Below are 22,131 nucleotides of genomic sequence, written 5' to 3'. Positions count from 1 at the left end.
TGAGGAAAGTTGGAGTTATTTTTGACCAGGATCTGTCCTTTGACTCACATTTAAAACAGGGGACTGCCTTCTTTCACCTTCGTAATATTGTCAAAATTAGGAACATCCTGTCTCAGACTGATGCAGAAAAACTGCTCCATACATTTGTTTCTTCAAGATTGGACAGGCGGGGGATTGGATTGAGGAGAAGTTTCAGTTCAATCTGTTGGTTTCCTGAGCTAAGCTACTTATTAGGGACCGAGTAGTGAAACTGCAAGGACCCTATTGTATCTGTAAGGTTTCTTCTATATTATTCTTTCTACTTCTTTGCAAAAGGTCCTCGAAAACTCATGAAATTTTGCGAGCACCACCTGCAAGTCGACGACATGAAAGAATCTAAACTTTATGTTTTTGGGAGTCGCTCGTTGGCTCTGTAGCGCCCCCTACGATGTTAAAAAATGGTCCCCGCATTGGGGTTAGTTTCATGTGGGACGACAAAATTCGGTACACTCATTCATCATGCCCAGACGCACAAAAAAGTCTCATGCTGCCATGGTCCCACGTCCACAGGAAGGCGGCCATTTTGGTTGCCTTGCATATGATTGAACTCGTCCTACAGATTTAATGCTACAGGCTCAGTGGGGCCCCCTACACATTTTCAAAAACCCCTCCGCATTGCAGTTATTATGTGCTCGTACGTATGCAGAGGGTGTCGTGCGTGTGGGCAGAGCTGCGCGACAACAACGTCCAGCGCATGCCCCAACGTGCGCACATCTCGTTTAAGCCGTTAACGCCTATTGTCGCATATATGCTACAAACCGTTTGACTCAATCAACCAGCTGAGATAGCATCTTTATTCCCCCAATGCCGGGCAGTCCATATTCACTACGGACCTAGGAACCTTTATATAAATAAATATGTAAAAAAAAAAAGGGTGAATAAAAAAAACATTGTTTTTTCACTGTTATATTACTGTTGTCACACCCATGGACTCACGTTTTTGGTTTTCATGTTCTAGGTTATGTTTGTGTCACTCCATGTTTAGTTTTGCCTTAGTTTTCCCTTCACTTCCGTCACCCAGGTAATTAGTTTATTCCCCTCACCTGTCCATTGTCTTCAGCTGCACTCACTCCCCAATCACCCTCACTCCCTATTTAGTTTCCGGTCTCCCCTGTCTGTTTGTTGGTTCCTTATCTAATGTCAGGTTGTAACCCATGCCACGATTCCCACGTTTTCGTCAAAGCTAAGTATTTATTCCATGCCATGTCCTTGTTGTTTTGTTTTGCTTATAGCTCCGTTTTTCTCCCGCGTTTTATGTTGTTACTTTGCTTTTTGTTAATAAATCTACCTTTACTTTTTTGAAAGTCCGCATCCGTGTCCTCCCCCTACACCTCACCCTGACAGAAGGAACCAAACCAAAATGGACGCGGCGGACGAAGGCGCTTTTTGGAGACTGGTCACAAAATTCTGGTGCTGCTTGGCCCGGGACAGCACCTCCTGGCAACATCTGAACGAGGCTAATGATTTAGTGGACTTCTTTTTACAGAAACAGGTCCTCCAGCATTTGCCGGAGGTGTCGGACATCTGGGCTGAGGTCATGAGCGTGCGGCGCGCAGCAACCCTGGACATTTTTGGTTTGGAGCCACACCAGGTAGCCGCGCTGTACAGCTGCCCCTCAGCTTCGCAGTCCCAGGACCCAGCAGCAGCCACAGTCACCAGAGACCCAGCCGTTCCAGAGCTGGCCCCGGCCCCAGCCGTTCCAGAGCTGGCCCCGGCCCCAGCCGTTCCAGGGCTGTCCCCAGCCGTTCCAGGGCTGCCCCCAGCCGTTCCAGAGTTGCCCCCAGCCGTTCCAGGGCTGCCCCCAGCCGTTCCAGTGCTGCCCCCAGCCGTTCCGGGGCTGCCCCCAGCCGTTCCAGTGCTGCCCCCAGCCGTTCCGGGGCTGCCCCCAGCCGTTCCGGGGCTGCCCCAGCCGTTCCGGAGCTGTCCCCAGCCGTTCCGGAGCTGTCCCCAGCCGTTCCGGAGCTGTCCCCAGCCGTTCCGGAGCTGTCCCCAGCCGTTCCAGAGCTGGCCCCGGCCCCAGCCGTTCCAGAGGCTTTAGGGCCTGACCACGAGGCCACAGGGCCTGACCACGAGGCTTTAGGGCCTGACCACGAGGCTTTAGGGCCTGACCACGAGGCCACAGGGCCTGACCACGAGGCCACAGGGCCTGACCACGAGGCCACAGGGCCTGACCAAAAGGCCACAGGGCCTGACCAAAAGGCCACAGGGCCTGACCACGACCAAGAGGCCTCCGGGCCTGACCACGAGGCGGCAGCCCCCCACAAAGCCTCAGAGCCCATGGACTCACTAGTTCGAGCCCCTCCCTCCCACCCCCAGACTTTGGGGATGTCTGGAATCCATCCCTTGAAGGGGGGGCTCCCCCCCCGTCGGAGGTCCGTCCGACCGTGGGACGGTCCCCGCCTCCTGCTGCCACGCCACGGGATGTCTGGCCGCCCGCCAGACCACCGCCTCCTGCTGCCACGCCACGGGATGTCTGGCCGCCCGCCAGACCACCGCTTCCTGCTGCCACGTCATCGGGGGTCCGGGCATCCGCCGGATCACCGCCTGCTGCCACGTCATCGGGGGTCCGGGCGTCCGCCGGATCACCGCCTGCTGCCACGTCATCGGGGGTCCGGGCGTCCGCCGGCTCACCGCCTGCCGCCACGCCGACGGAAGTCTGGGCGTCCGCCAGACCACCGCCGTCTCCTGCCGCCACGCCGACGGAAGTCTGGGCGTCCGCCAGACCACCGCCGTCTCCTGCCGCCACGCCGACGGAAGTCTGGGCGTCCGCCAGACCACCGCCGTCTCCTGCCGCCACGCCGACGGAAGTCTGGCCGTCCGCCAGACCACCCCCGTCTCCTGCCGCTATGCCGTCTGCGGTCTGGGCGTCCGCCAGACCACCGCCTGTTCCTGCTATGCCATCTGCGGTCTGGGCGTCCGCCAGACCACCACCGCCTGTTCCTGCTATGCCATCTGCGGTCTGGGCGTCCGCCAGACCACCACCGCCTGTTCCTGCTATGCCATCTGCGGTCTGGGCGTCCGCCAGACCACCACCGCCTGTTCCTGCTATGCCATCTGCGGTCTGGGCGTCCGCCAGACCACCACCGCCTGTTCCTGCTATGCCATCTGCGGTCTGGGCGTCCGCCAGACCACTGCCTCCTGCTGCCCGAAGCCGGTACCACACACCCGTTTCTGGTCCCCGGCCTGACCGGCTTCGAGCCCCTCCCTCCCACCCTCGGATTTCTTAAGGGGTTGTCTGGGATCCACCCCTTGAGGGGGGGGCTCTGTCACACCCATGGACTCACGTTTAGTTTTGCCTTAGTTTTCCCTTCACTTCCCTCACCCAGGTAATTAGTTTATTCCCCTCACCTGTCCATTGTCTTCAGCTGCACTCACTCCCCAATCACCCTCACTCCCTATTTAGTTTCCGGTCTCCCCTGTCTGTTTGTTGGTTCCTTATCTAATGTCAGGTTGTAACCCATGCCACGATTCCCACGTTTTCGTCAAAGCTAAGTATTTATTCCATGCCATGTCCTTGTTGTTTTGTTTTGCTTATAGCTCCGTTTTTCTCCGGCTCTGCCGCGTTTTATGTTGTTACTTTGCTTTTTGTTAATAAATCTACCTTTACTTTTTTGAAAGTCCGCATCCGTGTCCTCCCCCTACACCTCACCCTGACAACTGTGTTGTTATCTTATTATTGACCATTATGCCTGGTGTTGCAAACTTGCAACATACCAAAATTTCTATTTATTTTTTGTGAAAAAGTGAAATGAATAAACTCAGCATTATTTACCATCTACTTAAAGGCTAAAACACACACAAAACCTTTTTTTATATACAGCTATATACACTCAGGCATTAAGGGATTAACGTGAGATTCCTCTGGCTTGTTCTTGAGCTTCCAATGAAAAAATGGAGCTAACATACCTGTCCTGCCCCCATCAGGGGTGGAGCTCTGACTGATTCCAGGAAGCAGCTCACCTGTGTCTGTGGAGCGGAGCGACGTCTTCTTCAACACTTGGCTTGAACGAACGGTGAGTTTGGACTTTGTCTTCAGTAACCTTCCTGTTTGTTTCTGCTCTGTAATATTTCGGGAACATGTTCACTTCTTATATCAGGTCCAGTTTGATCACTCGAAGAACTTTGAAGAAAAATCTGCATTATTATCATTTACATTGTTGTTGATTAGAAACATATTATTTTTTTGTTTCATTCCCAAAATAAATCACATTGTGTTTTAATTTGTGGGAATAACTGCGGTTTCTTCCATTGAAGTCAGACACAGAAACTCTCTGCTGTTTATCTCTTAAAGGCAATGGATGGAGGTTTTCTTGTTGTGTAACTCAGTGAGTCAGACAGGTTTTTCAAGGTTTTTAAATTCCATCACCTCTATCATAACACACCTCCATGTTCCAGTACAGTCGTTACATGGCAGACAAGTTTTTCCTTGTTTCTCCGTGTTCAGTTCCCTGTCTTCACTGAATAAAAATGTCTCTTCATCCCACAAACTTATATTCTAGCATGTTTTACATCTGCTTTATTGTGTCGCTAAATTAGAGCTGCAACAACACGTAATTTATCTGGAGATTAGCTGAAAATTGTTGTTTTTCTTGTGACCTTTTCAAGAGTTTTTAATACTTGAAAATCTGTTGAAAACATCACTTGAAAAACAGGTTTTAGTGGCGTCTCTGATATAAGTTTCTCTGAATGAAGAGTGAAATTACTGGAACTGGAGTTTTGAAAAGTTTTCTGTTTAATTTTGACCTTTTATTGCATGTATTCATTTAAAATATCTGTTTTATTCTACAGCATCACTTTGCTGAGAAACATATTTAATGACAATAATGACTACACTGAAACACATAGCTGCTTGCAGCTTTCGAGTTAGGGACCGAGCAGTGAAACTGCAAGGACCCTATTGTATCTGTAAGGATTATTATTATTCTGCCGTCTTCTTTCCGTCTTTCCGTACAATTCTTTGCAAAAGGTGCTTGAAAACTCAGGAAATTTTGCAAGCGCCACGTGCCAATCAACGACATGAAAGAATCTAAACTTTATATTTTTGGGAGTCGCTCATTGACTCTGTAGCGCCCCCTACGATGCTTAAAAATGGTCCCCGCATTGGGGTTAGTTTCATATGGGATGACGAAATTCGCTACACTCATTCATCATGCCCAGACGCACAAAAAAGTCTTCGGCGTCCAATGTGCCACATCTACAAGACGGCGGCCATTGTTTATCATTATTAATTGTTCATCTATCTCAAATGTGCACATCAATGTCTGAGGACTAATTGTTTTCACATTTATTGATTATAACACTTTCCCAACATCACCTTGGGTGTCGCCAAAGAATCAACAGCTGCAGAAACGTGCGTACGCCAGCCCTGAAGCTGCCGTGAGGCACCGCACATTTCCACGGTCATTTCGTTCTTGATACATCTGATCGTTGACGTGAAAAGGTGCGTACGCCACTATTTTGTGCGTACGCACGCTTTGTACATGAGGCCCCTGGTACTTAACATGTGAATAGCGATAGGTGTGGCCTAGGAGGCTGCTGCAGTCAGACAGTACAGAAAATCCAAAGATTTCTTTTCACTCTCTTTAAAAAGGGCCAGCTATATAGTTTATTTATTTATTTATATATATTTGAAAAGTAGAAGTTTCAAGGTTTTTAATGGTGTCACTTGTTAAAAACCTTGTTTTGGCGTTGATGAAGGTAGTCCGGCTAGTTTGCTGGGGTTTAAAACGAGGCTGGAACTCTGCTCACAGGACGCAGCAGGGGGTAAGAAGATGTTCATAAATGATGTTGCTGATATGGGATGTTATACAGCTTCAGCAACGGGAGGCCAACTGCAGCGCCGCTGACGTCGGTCAGCAGGAATGGTTTTAAAGTTTGATCCACACAGTGTGACAGGAAGATGAAGTTCATCTCTCTGAGCTGGTGTGTGTTTTCACAGAGCAGGACTTTAAATTTAAGCTTCAGACTGAGAATGTGAAGCTGAGCCCCTGCAGCGCTTTGGTTAGCCGCCATGTTGGAGTCCTGCTTTCTCTGAGGCTCTTCTGTGTGCACTGACCCTGAATGCTAACTGCTAGCTGGTGGATGCTGTTTGTGCGCTCAGACTGTGGCATCAGCCTCTAACATCTCCCCCTGAAAGCTGAATGTTGAACATAGGAGTCCACTGCGTGTTAAAACAACACATTTCTGATGAGTTTATACTGAAACACAACTTTATTATCAGAGCACAAGATCCACTGACACATGGAGAGGAGGATGTGAGCTGCTGTGCAGATGAATGATGTATGTTTCCTCTGCAGAAGAAGGTGTGTGTGAGCTGATGTGGGTTCAGCAGCATGGATCAGAGTGAGGACACTGAAACATCTCTGTGTGGGGAACATGAGAGCCAGAGCAAAGCTCAGAGGTGAGGTGACCATCTCTAACTGTCCATGACTCTCCTCCATGTCCAAGCTCAGCGCTCACATCACCAAACCACCTTTATTCACAGGAAGGAACAGAGACCTGGACCCAGGAGGGGGTCCTCACAGAGCCACTTGCAGAAAGATCTCCCACTTTTCAGCTTACAGGCCTCGAAAGTAGAGTAAGCTAACATCATGTCATTGGTTTAGAGATTTTTAAGTACATCATGCAGGCAGGCTTAAAAGCGTTTTTGATCCCATCAGGATCCACCAGGGACCTGAACCAGAACCTGAACCTGAACCTGAACCTGGACCTGGACCTGGAACCAGCTGTGTGTCCATGAAGAGCGACCTGTCGATGGGTAATCTTATTGACTTCAAATCAGCCCAACATCCATCCCTTCAGAGGTGAGCTGAGTGTAAATGCTGTAACAGAGTAAAATGAGTCAGTTTGAACAGTTTTTACTCCAACATGTGTTTAATGTGAGCTCAGCTCTGTTTCACATCCATTTCTATGTTCATATGTGAAGCGGTGTGTGTTGGATGTAATCCATCAACACTGATGGAGGTGGTACAAATCTAAGGCCTGATATAGTGTTGTGGTCGAGGAGTAGAATGAGAGTCAATTTCATAGAGATGACTGTTCCTTGGGAGGAGTTAGTAGCAGAAGCATATGAAAGGAAAAAGCTTAGATATGTGGAGTTGGGGGCAGAAGCAGAGCAGCGAGGATGGAAAGTTAGAATCTGTCCAGTGGAAGTAGGATGTAGAGGATTTGGGTGCTGGGTGTAAGTGGACAGTGTGAGGAAAATAGTGAAGGAAGTGTCAGATGAGGCAGTAAAGTCCAGTCAGTGGATTTGGATTAGAAGAAGCAAATGCAGCTGGGGGCACAGCAGGGGGAAATAAACAGACTTTTGGAACAAGCAAAGAAGAAGTTCAAGATATTTAAGTGGAGGGTGCGGCCCATGTGAGCCTTTTGAAACCAGGCGGCCATTTTAGGTGAGTTGGCCTGTATGGCTTTGTTTTTGCTGGTATCATTAGTGACTGTAGGACTGTTTAGGTGAGTTTGTCTGCTGAATCTGCTATTGTATCTTGTCCTGCCTCAACCTCTGGCACCCTCTATATTTTTATTACCCCCTACCCGAACCAGGGTTTGTATCCCATTCCTACTTATCTTTACCTCTTCTATTTCTACCCCCTACCCGAACCAGGGTTTGAATCCCATTCCTACTTATCTTTACTTCTTCTATTTCTACCCCCTACCCGAACCAGGGTTTGAATCCCATTCCTACTTATCTTTACTTCTTCTATTTCTACCCCCTACCCGAACCAGGGTTTGAATCCCATTCCTACTTATCTTTACTTCTTCTATTTCTACCCCCTACCCGAACCAGGGTTTGAATCCCATTCCTACTTATCTTTACTTCTTCTATTTCTACCTCCTACCCGAACCAGGGTTTGAATCCCATTCCTACTTATCTTTACTTCTTCTATTTCTACCCCCTACCCGAACCAGGGTTTGAATCCCATTCCTACTTATCTTTACCTCTTCTATTTCTACCCCCTACCTGAACCAGGGTTTGTATTCCATTCCTACTTATCTTTACCTCTTCTATTTGTACCCCCTACCCGAACCAGGGTTTGAATCCCATTCCTACTCATCTTTACTTCTTCTATTTCTACCCCCTACCCGAACCAGGGTTTGAATCCCATTCCTACTTATCTTTACTTCTTCTATTTCTACCCCCTACCCGAACCAGGGTTTGAATCCCATTCCTACTTATCTTTACTTCTTCTATTTCTACCCCCTACCGAACCAGGGTTTGAATCCCATTCCTACTTATCTTTACTTCTTCTATTTCTACCCCCTACCTGAACCAGGGTTTGTATTCCATTCCTACTTATCTTTACCTCTTCTTTTTCTACCCCCTACCCGAACCAGGGTTTGTATCCCATTCCTACTTATCTTTACCTCTTCTATTTCTACCCCCTACCCGAACCAGGGTTTGTATCCCATTCCTACTTGTCTTTACCTCTTCTATTTCTACTTCCTAACCGAAGCAGGGTTTGAATCCCATTACTTGAGATTTGGATCAGTTGTTGACATCTCTGATGAGACTAATTAGCTGCATCATGTGTGTGATGTGATGTTTTAGTTCAGTCCTGCAGCTCTTTGTGAAAACAAAGGGAGAATATTGATGAATATCTGTCCACTGATGTGGCTTCTTCACAGGATGCTGATTATGCAGTGAACAGGGCCCTGATGCAGAAATATTATGTTTTTACTGATCTGATGAAAAACACTTAGAGCCAGTTAACATTTGGCATCAATGGAGTGTGAAGAATCTCAGTTTTCCAACAGGAGGTCACATGTGCAGCCACTTCTATACAGCAGGAAGCTGTGCAGGAAGCAGCTGAGGGTCGTTGGTGATTGGTCTGAATCTGAGGGTTAAAAGCCTCAGAGTGTGTGTGTTTATCAGCATTGAGCTCTGTAAGATCACAGAGCTGCCACCAGGGGGAGCTGTAACATTGTTCCACAGCAGCCACACTGACTCTCTGACAGGCCGTCTCACTGCAGACTCAAACACTGTCATCGATACTTTAGTGTGAAGAAAACAAGTGTTTTTCTGTCAGGATCCATCAGAGACCTGGACCTGAACCTGGACCTGGACCTGGAACCAGCTGTGTGTCCATGAAGAGCGACCTGTCGATGGGTAATCTTATTGACTTCAAATCAGCCCAACATCCATCCCTTCAGAGGTGAGCTGAGTGTAAATGCTGTAACAGAGTAAAATGAGTCAGTTTGAACAGTTTTTACTCCAACATGTGTTTAATGTGAGCTCAGCTCTGTTTCACATCCATTTCTATGTTCATATGTGAAGCGGTGTGTGTTGGATGTAATCCATCAACACTGATGGAGGTGGTACAAATCTAAGGCCTGATATAGTGTTGTGGTCGAGGAGTAGAATGAGAGTCAATTTCATAGAGATGACTGTTCCTTGGGAGGAGTTAGTAGCAGAAGCATATGAAAGGAAAAAGCTTAGATATGTGGAGTTGGGGGCAGAAGCAGAGCAGCGAGGATGGAAAGTTAGAATCTGTCCAGTGGAAGTAGGATGTAGAGGATTTGGGTGCTGGGTGTAAGTGGACAGTGTGAGGAAAATAGTGAAGGAAGTGTCAGATGAGGCAGTAAAGTCCAGTCAGTGGATTTGGATTAGAAGAAGCAAATGCAGCTGGGGGCACAGCAGGGGGAAATAAACAGACTTTTGGAACAAGCAAAGAAGAAGTTCAAGATATTTAAGTGGAGGGTGCGGCCCATGTGAGCCTTTTGAAACCAGGCGGCTATTTTAGGTGAGTTGGCCTGTATGGCTTTGTTTTTGCTGGTATTATTAGTGACTGTAGGACTGTTTAGGTGAGTTTGTCTGCTGAATCTGCTATTGTATCTTGTCCTGCCTCAACCTCTGGCACCCTCTATATTTTTATTACCCCCTACCGGAACCAGGGTTTGAATCCCCTTCCTACTTATCTTTACCTCTTCTATTTCTACCCCCTACCCGAACCAGGGTTTGTATCCCATTCCTACTTATCTTTACCTCTTCTTTTTCTACCCCCTACCCGAAGCAGGGTTTGAATCCCATTCCTACTTGTCTCTACCTCTTCTATTTCTACCCCCTACCCGAAGCAGGGTTTGTATCCCATTCCTACTTATCTTTACTTCTTCTATTTCTACCCCCTACCCGAACCAGGGTTTGAATCCCATTACTACTTATGTTTACCTCTTCTATTTCTACCCCCTACCCGAACCAGGGTTTGAATCCCATTACTTGAGATTTGGATCAGTTGTTGACGTCTCTGATGAGACTAATTAGCTGCATCATGTGTGTGATGTGATGTTTTAGTTCAGTCCTGCAGCTCTTTGTGAAAACAAAGGGAGAATATTGATGAATATCTGTCCACTGATGTGGCTTCTTCACAGTATGCTGATTATGCAGTGAACAGGGCCCTGATGCAGAAATATTATGTTTTTACTGATCTGATGAAAAACACTTAGAGCCTGTTAACATTTGGCATCAATGGAGTGTGAAGAATCTCAGTTTTCCAACAGGAGGTCACATGTGTAGCCACTTCTATACAGCAGGAAGCTGTGCAGGAAGCAGCTGAGGGTCGTTGGTGATTGGTCTGAATCTGAGGGTTAAAAGCCTCAGAGTGTGTGTGTTTATCAGCATTGAGCTCTGTAAGATCACAGAGCTGCCACCAGGGGGAGCTGTAACATTGTTCCACAGCAGCCACACTGACTCTCTGACAGGCCGTCTCACTGCAGACTCAAACACTGTCATCGATACTTTAGTGTGAAGAAAACAAGTGTTTTTCTGTCAGGATCCATCAGAGACCTGGACCTGAACCTGGACCTGGAACCAGCTGTGTGTCCATGAAGAGCGACCTGTCGATGGGTAATCTTATTGACTTCAAATCAGCCCAACATCCATCCCTTCAGAGGTGAGCTGAGTGTAAATGCTGTAACAGAGTAAAATGAGTCAGTTTGAACAGTTTTTACTCCAACATGTGTTTAATGTGAGCTCAGCTCTGTTTCACATCCATTTCTATGTTCATATGTGAAGCGTGTGTGTTGGATGTTTTACACCAACACTGATGGAGGTGGTACAAATCTAAGGCCTGATATAGTGTTGTGGTCGAGGAGTAGAATGAAAGTCTATTTCATAGAGCTGACTGTTCCTTGGGAGGAGTTAGTAGCAGAAGCATATGAAAGGAAAAAGCTTAGATATGTGGAGTTGGGGGCAGAAGCAGAGCAGCGAGGATGGAAAGTTAGAATCTGTCCAGTGGAAGTAGGATGTAGAGGATTTGTTGCAAAGTCTGCTGTCTCATTGCTGAGGGAGCTGGGTGTAAGTGGACAGTGTGAGGAAAATAGTGAAGGAAGTGTCAGATGAGGCAGTAAAGTCCAGTCAGTGGATTTGGATTAGAAGAAGCAAATGCAGCTGGGGGCACAGCAGGGGGAAATAAACAGACTTTTGGAACAAGCAAAGAAGAAGTTCAAGATATTTAAGTGGAGGGTGCGGCCCATGTGAGCCTTTTGAAACCAGGCGGCCATTTTAGGTGAGTTGGCCTGTATGGCTTTGTTTTTGCTGGTATCATTAGTGACTGTAGGACTGTTTAGGTGAGTTTGTCTGCTGAATCTGCTATTGTATCTTGTCCTGCCTCAACCTCTGGCACCCTCTATATTTTTATTACCCCCTACCGGAACCAGGGTTTGAATCCCATTCCTACTTATCTTTACCTCTTCTATTTCTACCCCCTACCTGAACCAGGGTTTGAATCCCATTCCTACTTATCTTTACCTCTTCTATTTCTACCCCCTACCCGAACCAGGGTTTGAATCCCATTCCTACTTATCTTTACCTCTTCTATTTCCACCCCCTACCAGAACCAGGGTTTGAATCCCATTCCTATTATCTTTACCTCTTCCATTTCTACCCCCTACCCGAACCAGGGTTTGTATCCCATTCCTACTTATATTTACCTCTTCTATTTCTACCCCCTACCCGAACAAGGGTTTGAATCTCATTCCTACTTATCTTTACCTCTTCTATTTCTACCCCCTACCCAAACAAGGGTTTGAATCCCATTCCTACGTAACTTTACCTCTTCTATTTTAATTTCCTACCCGAACCAGGGTTTGAATCCCCACCCCGCTGTGACTGGTGGGCAGTTGGTGAGAGGCTGGGGTAGCTTGTGGCTGTAAAAGATGGTTGTTGTGGTGTGAGGAGCAGTGTTGGCTGGCATCAGGGGGGTGACTCTGGGACGCCAGTGATCACTCTCTAGCCTCCTGGAGGTGTCGTGGGCCCAACTAGACGAAACACTGATGAAAGGAGGTTCCCACCTGATGACCCCAATGACATGTTGGTTAGCACTGCTCACTGATCTATATTATAGGGAATTATTCACAGAGTCTGGTCCATTTTTTTCTTTAGCACATGTTTCTTGTGTTTACCTTAAATGGATGTCTCTGGGATTTCCAGTGAAAACCAGGTTGTCCAGGGAGTCCTCTGATCCACTGCTCACATCTCCACATCCCTTCATGGACCTTCACCTTGTGTTTGTCTCTGTGTGGACAGACACAACGTGAGCTCATTCTTCATGATTCCTCCACAGGGTGGACCAGCAGAGCTCAGAGGGTCCCAGTGGTCCGTCTGCCCAGCAGCATCAAAGACAGCTGGACTCCATATTTATGGTCTGTACATGTACAACAACTACTTTTCCATCTGTTCTGCTCACAGCCATCTCCATGCTGCACTTTGTAGACCAGTGGGTTGTCAGTGTGTCCAACATGGATCTGATGTTTGGCTCCATGGTTTCAGTCTGATTGGCTCATTCATATAGTTTTCTGTTCCAGCTGCTGGAGGACAACATGCTCACTTTTGTGAAGGAGGAGCTGAAGAAGATCCAGAAGGCTCTGAGTCTAGATTACCCAGAATGCTTAGAGAGTCAGAGGGAGCGTGAGGATGAAGAGCAGAGGAGCAGCAGAGAGGCATTAGTGAAGATCACAGCTCACTTCCTGAGGAGAATGAAGCAGCAGGAGCTGGCTGACCGTCTGCAGAGCGGTAAGAGGATTCCTCTAAAGATTTAACCTGCTGGATAAATGACACATTTACTGATGTCTCAGCACTCAGAACAGCAGATGTTCAGATACTCATTACAGGGTAGAAATGTCTGTTTACTGATATTATTTGTTGTCTTCATTCAGACCTTTGTGGACGTAAACTTAAATGTGCTCTGAAGAAGAAGTTCCAGTGTGTGTTTGAGGGGATTCCTAAAGCAGGAAAGCCAACCCTTCTGAATCAGATCTACACAGAGCTCTACATCACAGAGGGAGGGACCGAAGAGGGCAATGATGAACATGAGGTCAGACAGATTGAAGCAGCATCCAGGAAAGCAGGCAGAGCAGAAACATCCATCAGACAAGAAGACATCTTTAAAGTCCCACCTGGAAGAGATGAACCAGTCAGAACAGTGATGACAAAGGGAGTGGCTGGCATTGGGAAAACAGTCTTAACACAGAAGTTCACTCTGGACTGGGCTGAAGGCAAAGCCAACCAGGACATCCACTTCATGTTTCCATTCACTTTCAGAGAGCTGAATGTGCTGAGAGAGAGAAAGTTCAGCTTGGTGGAACTTGTTCATCACTTCTTTACTGAGACCAAAAAAGCAGGAATCTGCGGCTTTGAAGAGTTCCAGGTTGTGTTCATCTTTGACGGTCTGGATGAGTGTCGACTTCCTCTGGACTTCCACAGCAAGGAGCCCCTGACTGATGCTACAGAGCCCACCTCAGTGGATGTGCTGCTGACAAACCTCATCAGGGGGAACCTGCTTCCCTCTGCTCGCCTCTGGATAACCACACGACCTGCAGCAGCCAATCAGATCCCTTCTGGCTGTGTTGGCATGGTGACAGAGGTCAGAGGGTTCACTGACCCACAGAAGGAGGAGTTCTTCAGGAAGAGGTTCAGAGATGAGGAGCAGGCCAGCAGGATCATCTCCCACATCCAGACATCCCAAAGCCTCCACATCATGTGCCACATCCCGGTCTTCTGCTGGATCACTGCTACAGTTCTGGAGGATGTGTTGGAAACCAGAGAGGGAGCAGAGCTGCCCAGCACCCTGACTGAGATGTACATCCACTTCCTGGTGGTTCAGGCCAAAGTGAAGAAGCTCAAGTATGATGGAGGAGCTGAGACGGATCCACACTGGAGTCCAGAGAGCAGGAAGATGATTGAGTCTCTGGGAAAACTGGCTTTTGAGCAGCTGCAGAAAGGAAACCTGATCTTCTATGAATCAGACCTGACAGAGTGTGGCATCGATAGCTCAGCAGCCTCAGTGTACTCAGGAGTGTTCACACAGATCTTTAGAGAGGAGAGAGGGCTGTACCAGGAGAAGGTGTTCTGCTTCATCCATCTGAGTGTTCAGGAGTTTCTGGCTGCTCTTCATGTGCACTTGACCTTCATCAACTCTGGAATCAACCTGATGAGAGACCAACAAACAACCTCTGTGTGGTCAAAAATATTTAACAAACCTAATCTAAAACATCTCCATCAGAGTGCTGTGAACAAGGCCTTAGAGAGTCCAAATGGACACCTGGACCTGGTCCTCCGCTTCCTCCTGGGTCTTTCCCTGCAGACCAATCAGAGGCTCCTACGAGGCCTGCTAACACAGACAGGAAGTAGCTCACAGACCAATCAGGAAACAGTCGATTACATCAAGAAGAAGATCAGTGAGAATCTGTCTGCAGAGAGAAGCATCAATCTGTTCCACTGTCTGAATGAACTGAATGATCGTTCTCTAGTGGAGGAGATCCAACAGGCCCTGAGTTCAGGAAGTCTCTCCACAGATAAACTGTCTCCTGCTCAGTGGTCAGCTCTGGTCTTTATCTTACTGTCATCAGGAAAACATCTGGATGAGTTTGACCTTAAGAAATACTCTGCTTCAGAGGAGGCTCTTCTGAGGCTGCTGCCAGTGGTCAAAGCCTCCAACAAAGCTGTGTGAGTACAAATATAGAGGGATGTGTATGAATATCCTGCTGCTGTTTCTATTGGAGAGAAAGTCCCAGATTTATCTAATTATTCCCTCCTCAGACTGAGCGGCTGTCTGAGGAGCTGCTGTTTCAGCTTCATACTCTCTCTGTGATACATCTGTTACATTTTCAGATGTTTAAAATCACAAAGTAAAATATCTCAAGATCTGTGTCACTTTCCTCTGATCTAGTCTGCACACACACACACACACACACACACACACATATGAACTCTGGCTGAAACATTTGTTTATAGCCTTTGAAATAGACATAAAAAACAACTATTTTCAGGTTAAATCAGTCGCTGCAGCTGTGACGATGCCGTCTACAGATGCTGGCCTGATACCCAGATTGTTTGATAATCATGAGGGGAATAATTTCCTGTTATCCTTTGAAAACAAGCTCAGTTAAGCCAGTTTAAGACATTAACTAACATGTTATTATGAAAAACCAGCTTTGATTTGTGAACAATATGAGGTAATCATTTTCAGACAGCAGCATTCAAGAATCACTTCAAGCACGACTGTTTTCAGCCTATGTGCCTCAACATCTCTGACAGGAAGGTGTAATACAGCAACAGTCAAAGGTTTGGACACCCCCACTGATTCAAAATGAATGAGGAGGTCAGTCCAAACTTTGAAGTGGTCTCTACGATAAACAGAAATAAAGTTCAGTCCTTTGTTCAACTGACAAGAAGAAGACGAGTGTTGGGTGAAATGAAGATGTTCCACCTTGTGTTTCTTCTTCTGGTTGAAACCCGGCCGTCGTCCTTCTCCTTGATGTTCCTGTTGTTTGGATCCAGGTGCTGCAGAGACTCTTGTTCCTTCTCTCAGTTCAGACTGCAGTTCTGTCAGCTCATGTGGGGAATACTGCCACCTGCTGCTGTAGTTACGAACTGCACCTCACATCGGTGCATCTTTTCTACAGATCAGCTGCACTAAAAGGACACAAAACAGTCGGAGCAAAGTAACAGATTGCATGTCACACACTGACAGGAAGAGATTCACAGATGTGCAAAACACATTTCACATGTAAAAATGGATCCACAACCTTTTAGATGCCACTCTGCATGTGTTTTTGTTTCATGTTAAAGCATCAATCTGCACATATTAATCTGTAGGTTTACACAAGCCTTTATGAATCACAAATAAAATGTTCTTCAGCATCGTGAGATATTTGTGACTGATGGGAGACATTTACAGAATCTCTCCTGTGGATTACTAATTAAAATGCTTAAAAAAACTTCCATATAAAATCAAAGAATTAAACTTTACTGTATATCAACAAATTCAGCAGCTCTTAAGTAGAAGCTAGAAAGATACTCTGCCCGTCCATAAAAAGTCTCTCTCTAATATGCTCTTAATCATCAAATGCAGCAAATAGGAGAGCTAAAAGTGAGGAAGATATCTTGGTTTCTCAGAGCAACTCAATGTGATGTTTCCAAGGATTGTCTCTAAGATGACATTAAATGTGACTAAGTTTTAACACTAATGTTATTTAATATCTTCTCCTCAGACTGAGCGGCTGTAACCTCTCGGAGAGAAGCTGTGCAGCTCTGTCCTTGGCTCTCAGCTCCCAGTCCAAAAGGCTGAAAGAACTGGACCTGAGTAACAACAACCTGCAGGATTCAGGAGTGAAGCAGCTGTCTGATGGACTGAAGAGTCCAAACTGTGACCTGGAAGTTCTCAGGTCAGGATTCTCTGCTGTTTCAGCTTCATACAGTCTCTGTGATGCAGCAACATCTGTTATTATATTATTATTATCTGTTAAAACACCAGTTGTGTTGCTCTGTGTCTGCAGCCTGTCAGGCTGTCTGATCACAGAGGAAGGCTGTGCTTCTCTGGCTGAAGCTGTGACCTCCAACCCCTCCCATCTGAGAGAGCTGGACCTGAGCTACAACCATCCAGGAGCCTCAGGAGGGAAGCTGCTGAGGGCTGCACTGAAGGATCCATACAAACTCAGGTATGGAGAGGCCTGCTGCAGCCTCACAGTGTCTGACAGAGGAGGAAGAGCAGGGAACATGTTCTCTGTCCTGCACTCAGCCCCGTGCTTCTGCTTCCTGCTACAATCACACATGTAGGAGCCTGTTTCCTTTGCTCAGCAGAAACACTGGTTGGACAGAAACAGCAGGTGTTTGAGGTCTCCGAGGAGAACATCTGCAGGAACAACAGTGAGAAGTGTCTGTTGGTCAGAGTTGATTCAGTTTGGTCTGAGGAGTATTACTAGATGTTTGTTACCTGGATTTAAATGCTGATTTGGTGAAGGATAGAAAGGAAATGTTCATTATACAACTGCAATAGTGCCTTTGGTTCAAAGTGCGCTGAGGACGCAGAATTAAAGGCGTTGCAAAATGTAAATGCAGAGTCAGCATTGAAAATGTGAAAGTCTTAGGTGTAGCCTTTGGAGTGTGTAGCCTCTTTCACTGACTGAGGTTAAAAGAGTGGATCAGATCTAAAACCTTTAGGGCCGACAGAAGGTTGCAGCTCTGGCTCAGATCAGGAGGAGATGGCTGAAAGAAGCAGTTTGTTCGTGTCAGTGCTGATCAGACAGCTTTCATTCTAGTTTCCAGATGCTCCATTCCAGTGGATGTGTCCAGATGTTGGACTGTTCCTTTCTCAGTGTAGAACAGTGTGTGTGAGAGCCATGTAATGTCCATGTTTGATGCTGCTCTGACCCCCCTCCTCCTTTCAGGGTGGAGCCTGCTGGAGAACGATGGCTGACACCAGGTCTGAGGAAGTGTGAGTGTGTTCTTCATCTGATTCATGACATCCAGCCATCTTCACACTGTCACATCACTCACTGATCAAAGTGAACAGATGATGGACCAATAACTGCAGCTGGACTGTGTTTGTTCTCTCCATCAGATTCCTGCCGACTCACAATCGACACAAACACAATGAGCAGAGAACTGAAACTGTCTGACAACAACAGGGAGGTGACACGTGTGGAGGAGGTTCAGTCATATCCTGATCATCCAGACAGGTTTGATGGCTGGTGTCAGCTGCTGTGTAGAAATGTTCTGACTGGTCGCTGTTACTGGGAGTTCGAGTGGAGAGGAAAGGTTGAAATATCAGTGAGCTATAGAGGAATCAGGAGACGAGGAGGAGGCAGTGAGTGTTTGTTTGGAGGGAATAATCAGTCCTGGAGTCTGATCTGCTCTGATGGAGGTAAATACTATGTTTATCACAATGAGCGAGAAACATCCATCTCCTCCTCCTCCTCCTCCTCCTCCTCCTCCTCCTCTGTCTGTAACAGAGCAGCAGTGTATGTGGACCGTCCTGCTGGCACTCTGTCCTTCTACAGAGTCTCCTCTTACACACTTATCCACCTCTACACCTTCAGCACCACATTCACTGAAGAACCTCTGCATCCTGGATTTGGGTTCTCGCCCGGGTCACCTGGTTCCTGGGTGTCTCTGGGCTAGTATACAAAGTGTCCTCCTGTCAGAGAATAACTGCTGAACAGATAGTTCCAGTCAAAGCTTCACACTGAGTATCAGCACGTTGTGTTTCTCTGCAGCTCACTTCAGCTGAGCCCAGTCAGTTGATGTCAGCTGCAGTTAGTTTGCTGCACATGTGACAAACTGTGACTTCAGAGAGGACTCACTGAGCTGAAATGATCCTTTTCAAACAACATTTGCATGAGCATGAGGGACTGCCCACAGAGTTTAAAGGAGGCGCTGCCACACTACTCACTTTGGATCACCTCTTCCTCCCGGCTGGAGAGGGAGAGAAGAAGAGCCTAGCAGCATCCTTTCTTTAACTCATAGCAGCTTTTTGTCCCCCAGCAGCCACCGTCCTGTTTCTACAGACTTTAACAGTCCACATAATCTGCTTTGGATTGAAAGTTCCTGATGTTCAGCATCAGAATCCTGCCAGTGTTTCACTGTTAGTCTGTTTGGCTCATTCTGTCTTTATTCTGACTTTTTGACATTTTCACATGGTGAATTATTGATTGAATTATAGATTTTTCATCTCAGAAATGGGATTTTTTTTGCATCATTATTAGGGATGGGAATTGATAAGATTTTTACGATTCCAATTCCATTTTTGATTCTGCTTAACGATTTGGTTCTTTATCGGTTCCCTTATAGATTCTCATTTGGAGAAAAAGGACAACAAACCGTTTGATTAGCATCAAGTTTAAAAGTACACGAGTCATGACCTTACAAACCCAGGGCTCTCAAGTCTCACGCAATGAGCGTGAAACACACGCATTTCAACAAGTTCACACGCTCACACGCCACACATGCCATTTCTCACGCTGAGAAATTATGAAATTCGTCGCAGAGAAATTCTAATGGCCTATACTATAAACGAGTCAATGGCAGGTTACTGTGTGCTGGTACAGCTCAGAACTATAGCTCTGGTGCAGCTGTTTTGATTTAGCAACCCATCAGCAAATCATAAAATAGAATTTCTCAGCCAATCAGAAAACAGAATTTCTTGTTGCCGGGTGAGGTCTGAAATAGCTTTCAGCTGCAGAAGTTGTAGACGAGCTGGAGGTGGAAGAGAACCGTCAGGATCATCAGCAGGTCAGATCTTCATTTATTTGAATCTTTTATTAGTTACTATAGTTTTCCTACTCCTTGTAAAAGACCAATACCTGCCGATTAAAGTATTTGTTGGAGTAGTAGACCTAAATATTCAGCACACACCCTTTGACATAGTCATAAGTCACAAGTCAGTTTCATTTGTCAATTCTTTCACGTTTTCCAAACATACAAAGGAATCGAAATTTCGTTTTTTTTTCCATCACCACGGTGTACACAAAACATTTCTGACATTTAGGTAGACAAGACAAGAGCCAAATATCCAACAGTTCAGTTCAGCCAACATCCAACACGCAAGTAAAACATTCAAACCATTCAATTAAAAACAGTCCAAGTAACCTCAAGTAAAACAGTAAAAGGCAAATAAGTAATTAAAAGTAAAAGTGATAGAGTAAGACACAGTGTACCCAGTGTATGGGTGGCAGCAGGACTTGAGAGGATTGTAAAAGGTGCAGACAGTCAAATCCTGAAAACTGAATAGTGCAAAGATGGCAAATTGAGTGCAAGGATATGTACATGAGAAAAATTGAGGTAGTTTCTGTTGTACCTAGTTTTGCCTGATAGTGCAAGTGTGATCAGTGGTAGCAGCATGATAGTGCCGGGCAGTCCTTGTGTGGGTAAAGGGTTGAAAAAAAAAAGGAACCTGGGTGTTATTTAGGCCTAATTGGGATAAGGGAAGGGAGTGAATTAAGCCTGACAGCCTGGTGTATGAAGCTGTTGGTGAGTCTGGTGGTCCGAGCAGACAGGCTTCTGTACCTCCTCCCAGAGGGCAGGAGGTTGAACAGATTGTGGGCGGGATGGCTGACATCGCTCACAATTGTGATCGCCTTGCGGGTGAGGCGGGTGGTGTAAGTGTCTTTCAGGGAGGGGAGTGTAGCACCAATGATCCTTCCAGCTGCATTCACAATGCGCTGCATGGCCTTCCTGTTACAGTCCATGCAGCTGTAACATAGAATAGAATAGAATAGAAAAATACTTTATTTATCCCCCAATGGGGGAAATTCAAAAATGAGCATGAGCTCTACATGAGCAACTTAATGAAAAATGAAAAATATGTAGGAGTGTAATTAGGCTTCTGTGGTAAATTTTTTCCAAAGGTGACTGGTATGAGCAGGTTCCCAATAAGGCTATCTACAATTGCCAAACTGGTATTAGTTCTGCCGCACTGAAATGCTGATGCAGAGAGGGTTTTTTCCATGGTGGGGCTCAATAAAACCAAGACCAGGAACACGTTGGCTCTGAATGGAACTCTGTCACCCATCATGACTGAAAATGGCTGACATTGAGCCACAGTGCTTTAAATGGGAGCCCCCAATATCAGTCATCAAGTATCAAAATCTGCCACAAACACTCACAACAACACTCTTAAACATTTTTTGTTTGTTAAGACTTTGCATACCTAAAACAATTTCTTTTAAAATATAGCAGAATTTAGTGTAAAAGTGAAGATTTGTGATTTTGGTATAAATAAAACAATTTCTTTGTTCTTTAAGTAGCTAGTTTATTGCGATGGGATACTCCAAGGGACCCCCACCCCCAAAAACGAAAGAAACCCCCCGCGCACACGGCCCGGCCCCTGCCCCGCCCGAATCTCACTCGAAGCAAACTTGAAAACTTGAGAGCCCTGCAAACTCAACAACGGTGAGGTCCATATTGGTCTATCATGGCCTGGGTAATTTAACTCTTCCCTGCTCTGGTGAAAGGAAAAGCTGGAGGTAGACGTGGACTGGGGGTAGTACCACCAGCCTCTGGCTCTAAGCCAGTCAGGCTCTGTCTCTCATGATTTCATCTAAATGTAATGCCTGAGAAGGCATTCATTTAACCTTAACCGTTACTACCAGCAGGTTTTACAATGAGGCAAATGGTGCTAACATGATAGGCAGTGTTTGTTAGTTAGTTACCTGCAGTGTTAGCCGAGGACATGCTAACGTTGCTAACGTTGCTGGGTTCAGATTCACCAACGTTAGTCCGGAGCAGATCGAAAACGCGACATTCATTCATAGTTATTGCATGTTAGTAGTATTTCCTCCCTTTGCAAGTTGCCCTGTTGTCGTCTTTTTTAGGGATGTGTAATCAAACTTTCGAGCGTTTGTACCGCTTGGGCGCCATGTTTACTGTTGACTGCAGTCTGCGCTGGAGTCGCCACGCAACGTTGCGTGGTGACGTCATTCGCGCCCTCTGGAATCGATAAGGGAATCGTTTGCAAAATTGCCAAACGATTACAAGGAATTGAAACACTGGGAACCGGTTCTCAACAAGAACTCGATTCCCATCCCTAACATTTTCACCTGGTGAATTATTGATTGAATAATAGATTTTTCATCTAAGAAATGGGATTTTTTTGCATCAATATTCAACACAATGTTAATTTTTTTATGTTTTTATCTGATCATTTTATTCATTAAAATTCAAAGTTGGTGAAATTTTGTCTCGGATCTTTTCTCTCATTTTTACTCTTTATCTCAGTCATGTTTTTGACTTTTTATTGGAAAATATTGAGTATTTATCTCAATATAGTTAGGTATTAGATTTTTATCTTAGAATATTTGACATTTTTTACTTTTATTATA

The 22,131-nt window shown here is 46.0% G+C and overlaps 1 protein-coding gene across 1 annotated transcript; it reads left to right on the top strand.

Moving 5' to 3' along the window:
• The first annotated feature begins 3,946 nt into the window (after positions 1–3,946).
• Positions 3,947–21,984, top strand: LOC142385433 (uncharacterized). The gene is made up of 13 exons (XM_075471977.1): positions 3,947–4,052; positions 6,336–6,439; positions 6,524–6,616; positions 6,699–6,842; positions 9,066–9,191; positions 10,806–10,925; positions 12,597–12,675; positions 12,838–13,045; positions 13,189–14,977; positions 16,525–16,698; positions 16,810–16,971; positions 17,701–17,747; positions 17,874–21,984. Exons 2-13 carry the CDS (start codon positions 6,372–6,374, stop codon positions 18,431–18,433), a joined length of 3,570 nt encoding a protein of 1,189 aa, XP_075328092.1. The 5' UTR covers positions 3,947–4,052; positions 6,336–6,371; the 3' UTR covers positions 18,434–21,984.
• Positions 21,985–22,131: the final 147 nt, after the last annotated feature.

This window comes from Odontesthes bonariensis, chromosome 8 (genome assembly GCF_027942865.1).
Source record: "Odontesthes bonariensis isolate fOdoBon6 chromosome 8, fOdoBon6.hap1, whole genome shotgun sequence".
Lineage (NCBI taxonomy): Eukaryota > Metazoa > Chordata > Actinopteri > Atheriniformes > Atherinopsidae > Odontesthes > Odontesthes bonariensis.
Note: the sequence above shows the minus strand (reverse complement) of the source record. Positions and strands in the feature narration are given on the sequence as shown.

Excerpts from the sequence above, each read along its gene's own strand:
- LOC142385433 (XM_075471977.1), top strand. The coding sequence starts at position 6,372 with ATGGATCAGAGTGAGGACACTGAAACATCTCTGTGTGGGGAACATGAG. Across the intron at positions 9,192-10,805 it reads CAACATCCATCCCTTCAGAG|GATCCATCAGAGACCTGGAC; the intron begins GTGAGCTGAGTG and ends TTTTTCTGTCAG. Across the intron at positions 13,046-13,188 it reads GGCTGACCGTCTGCAGAGCG|ACCTTTGTGGACGTAAACTT; the intron begins GTAAGAGGATTC and ends GTCTTCATTCAG.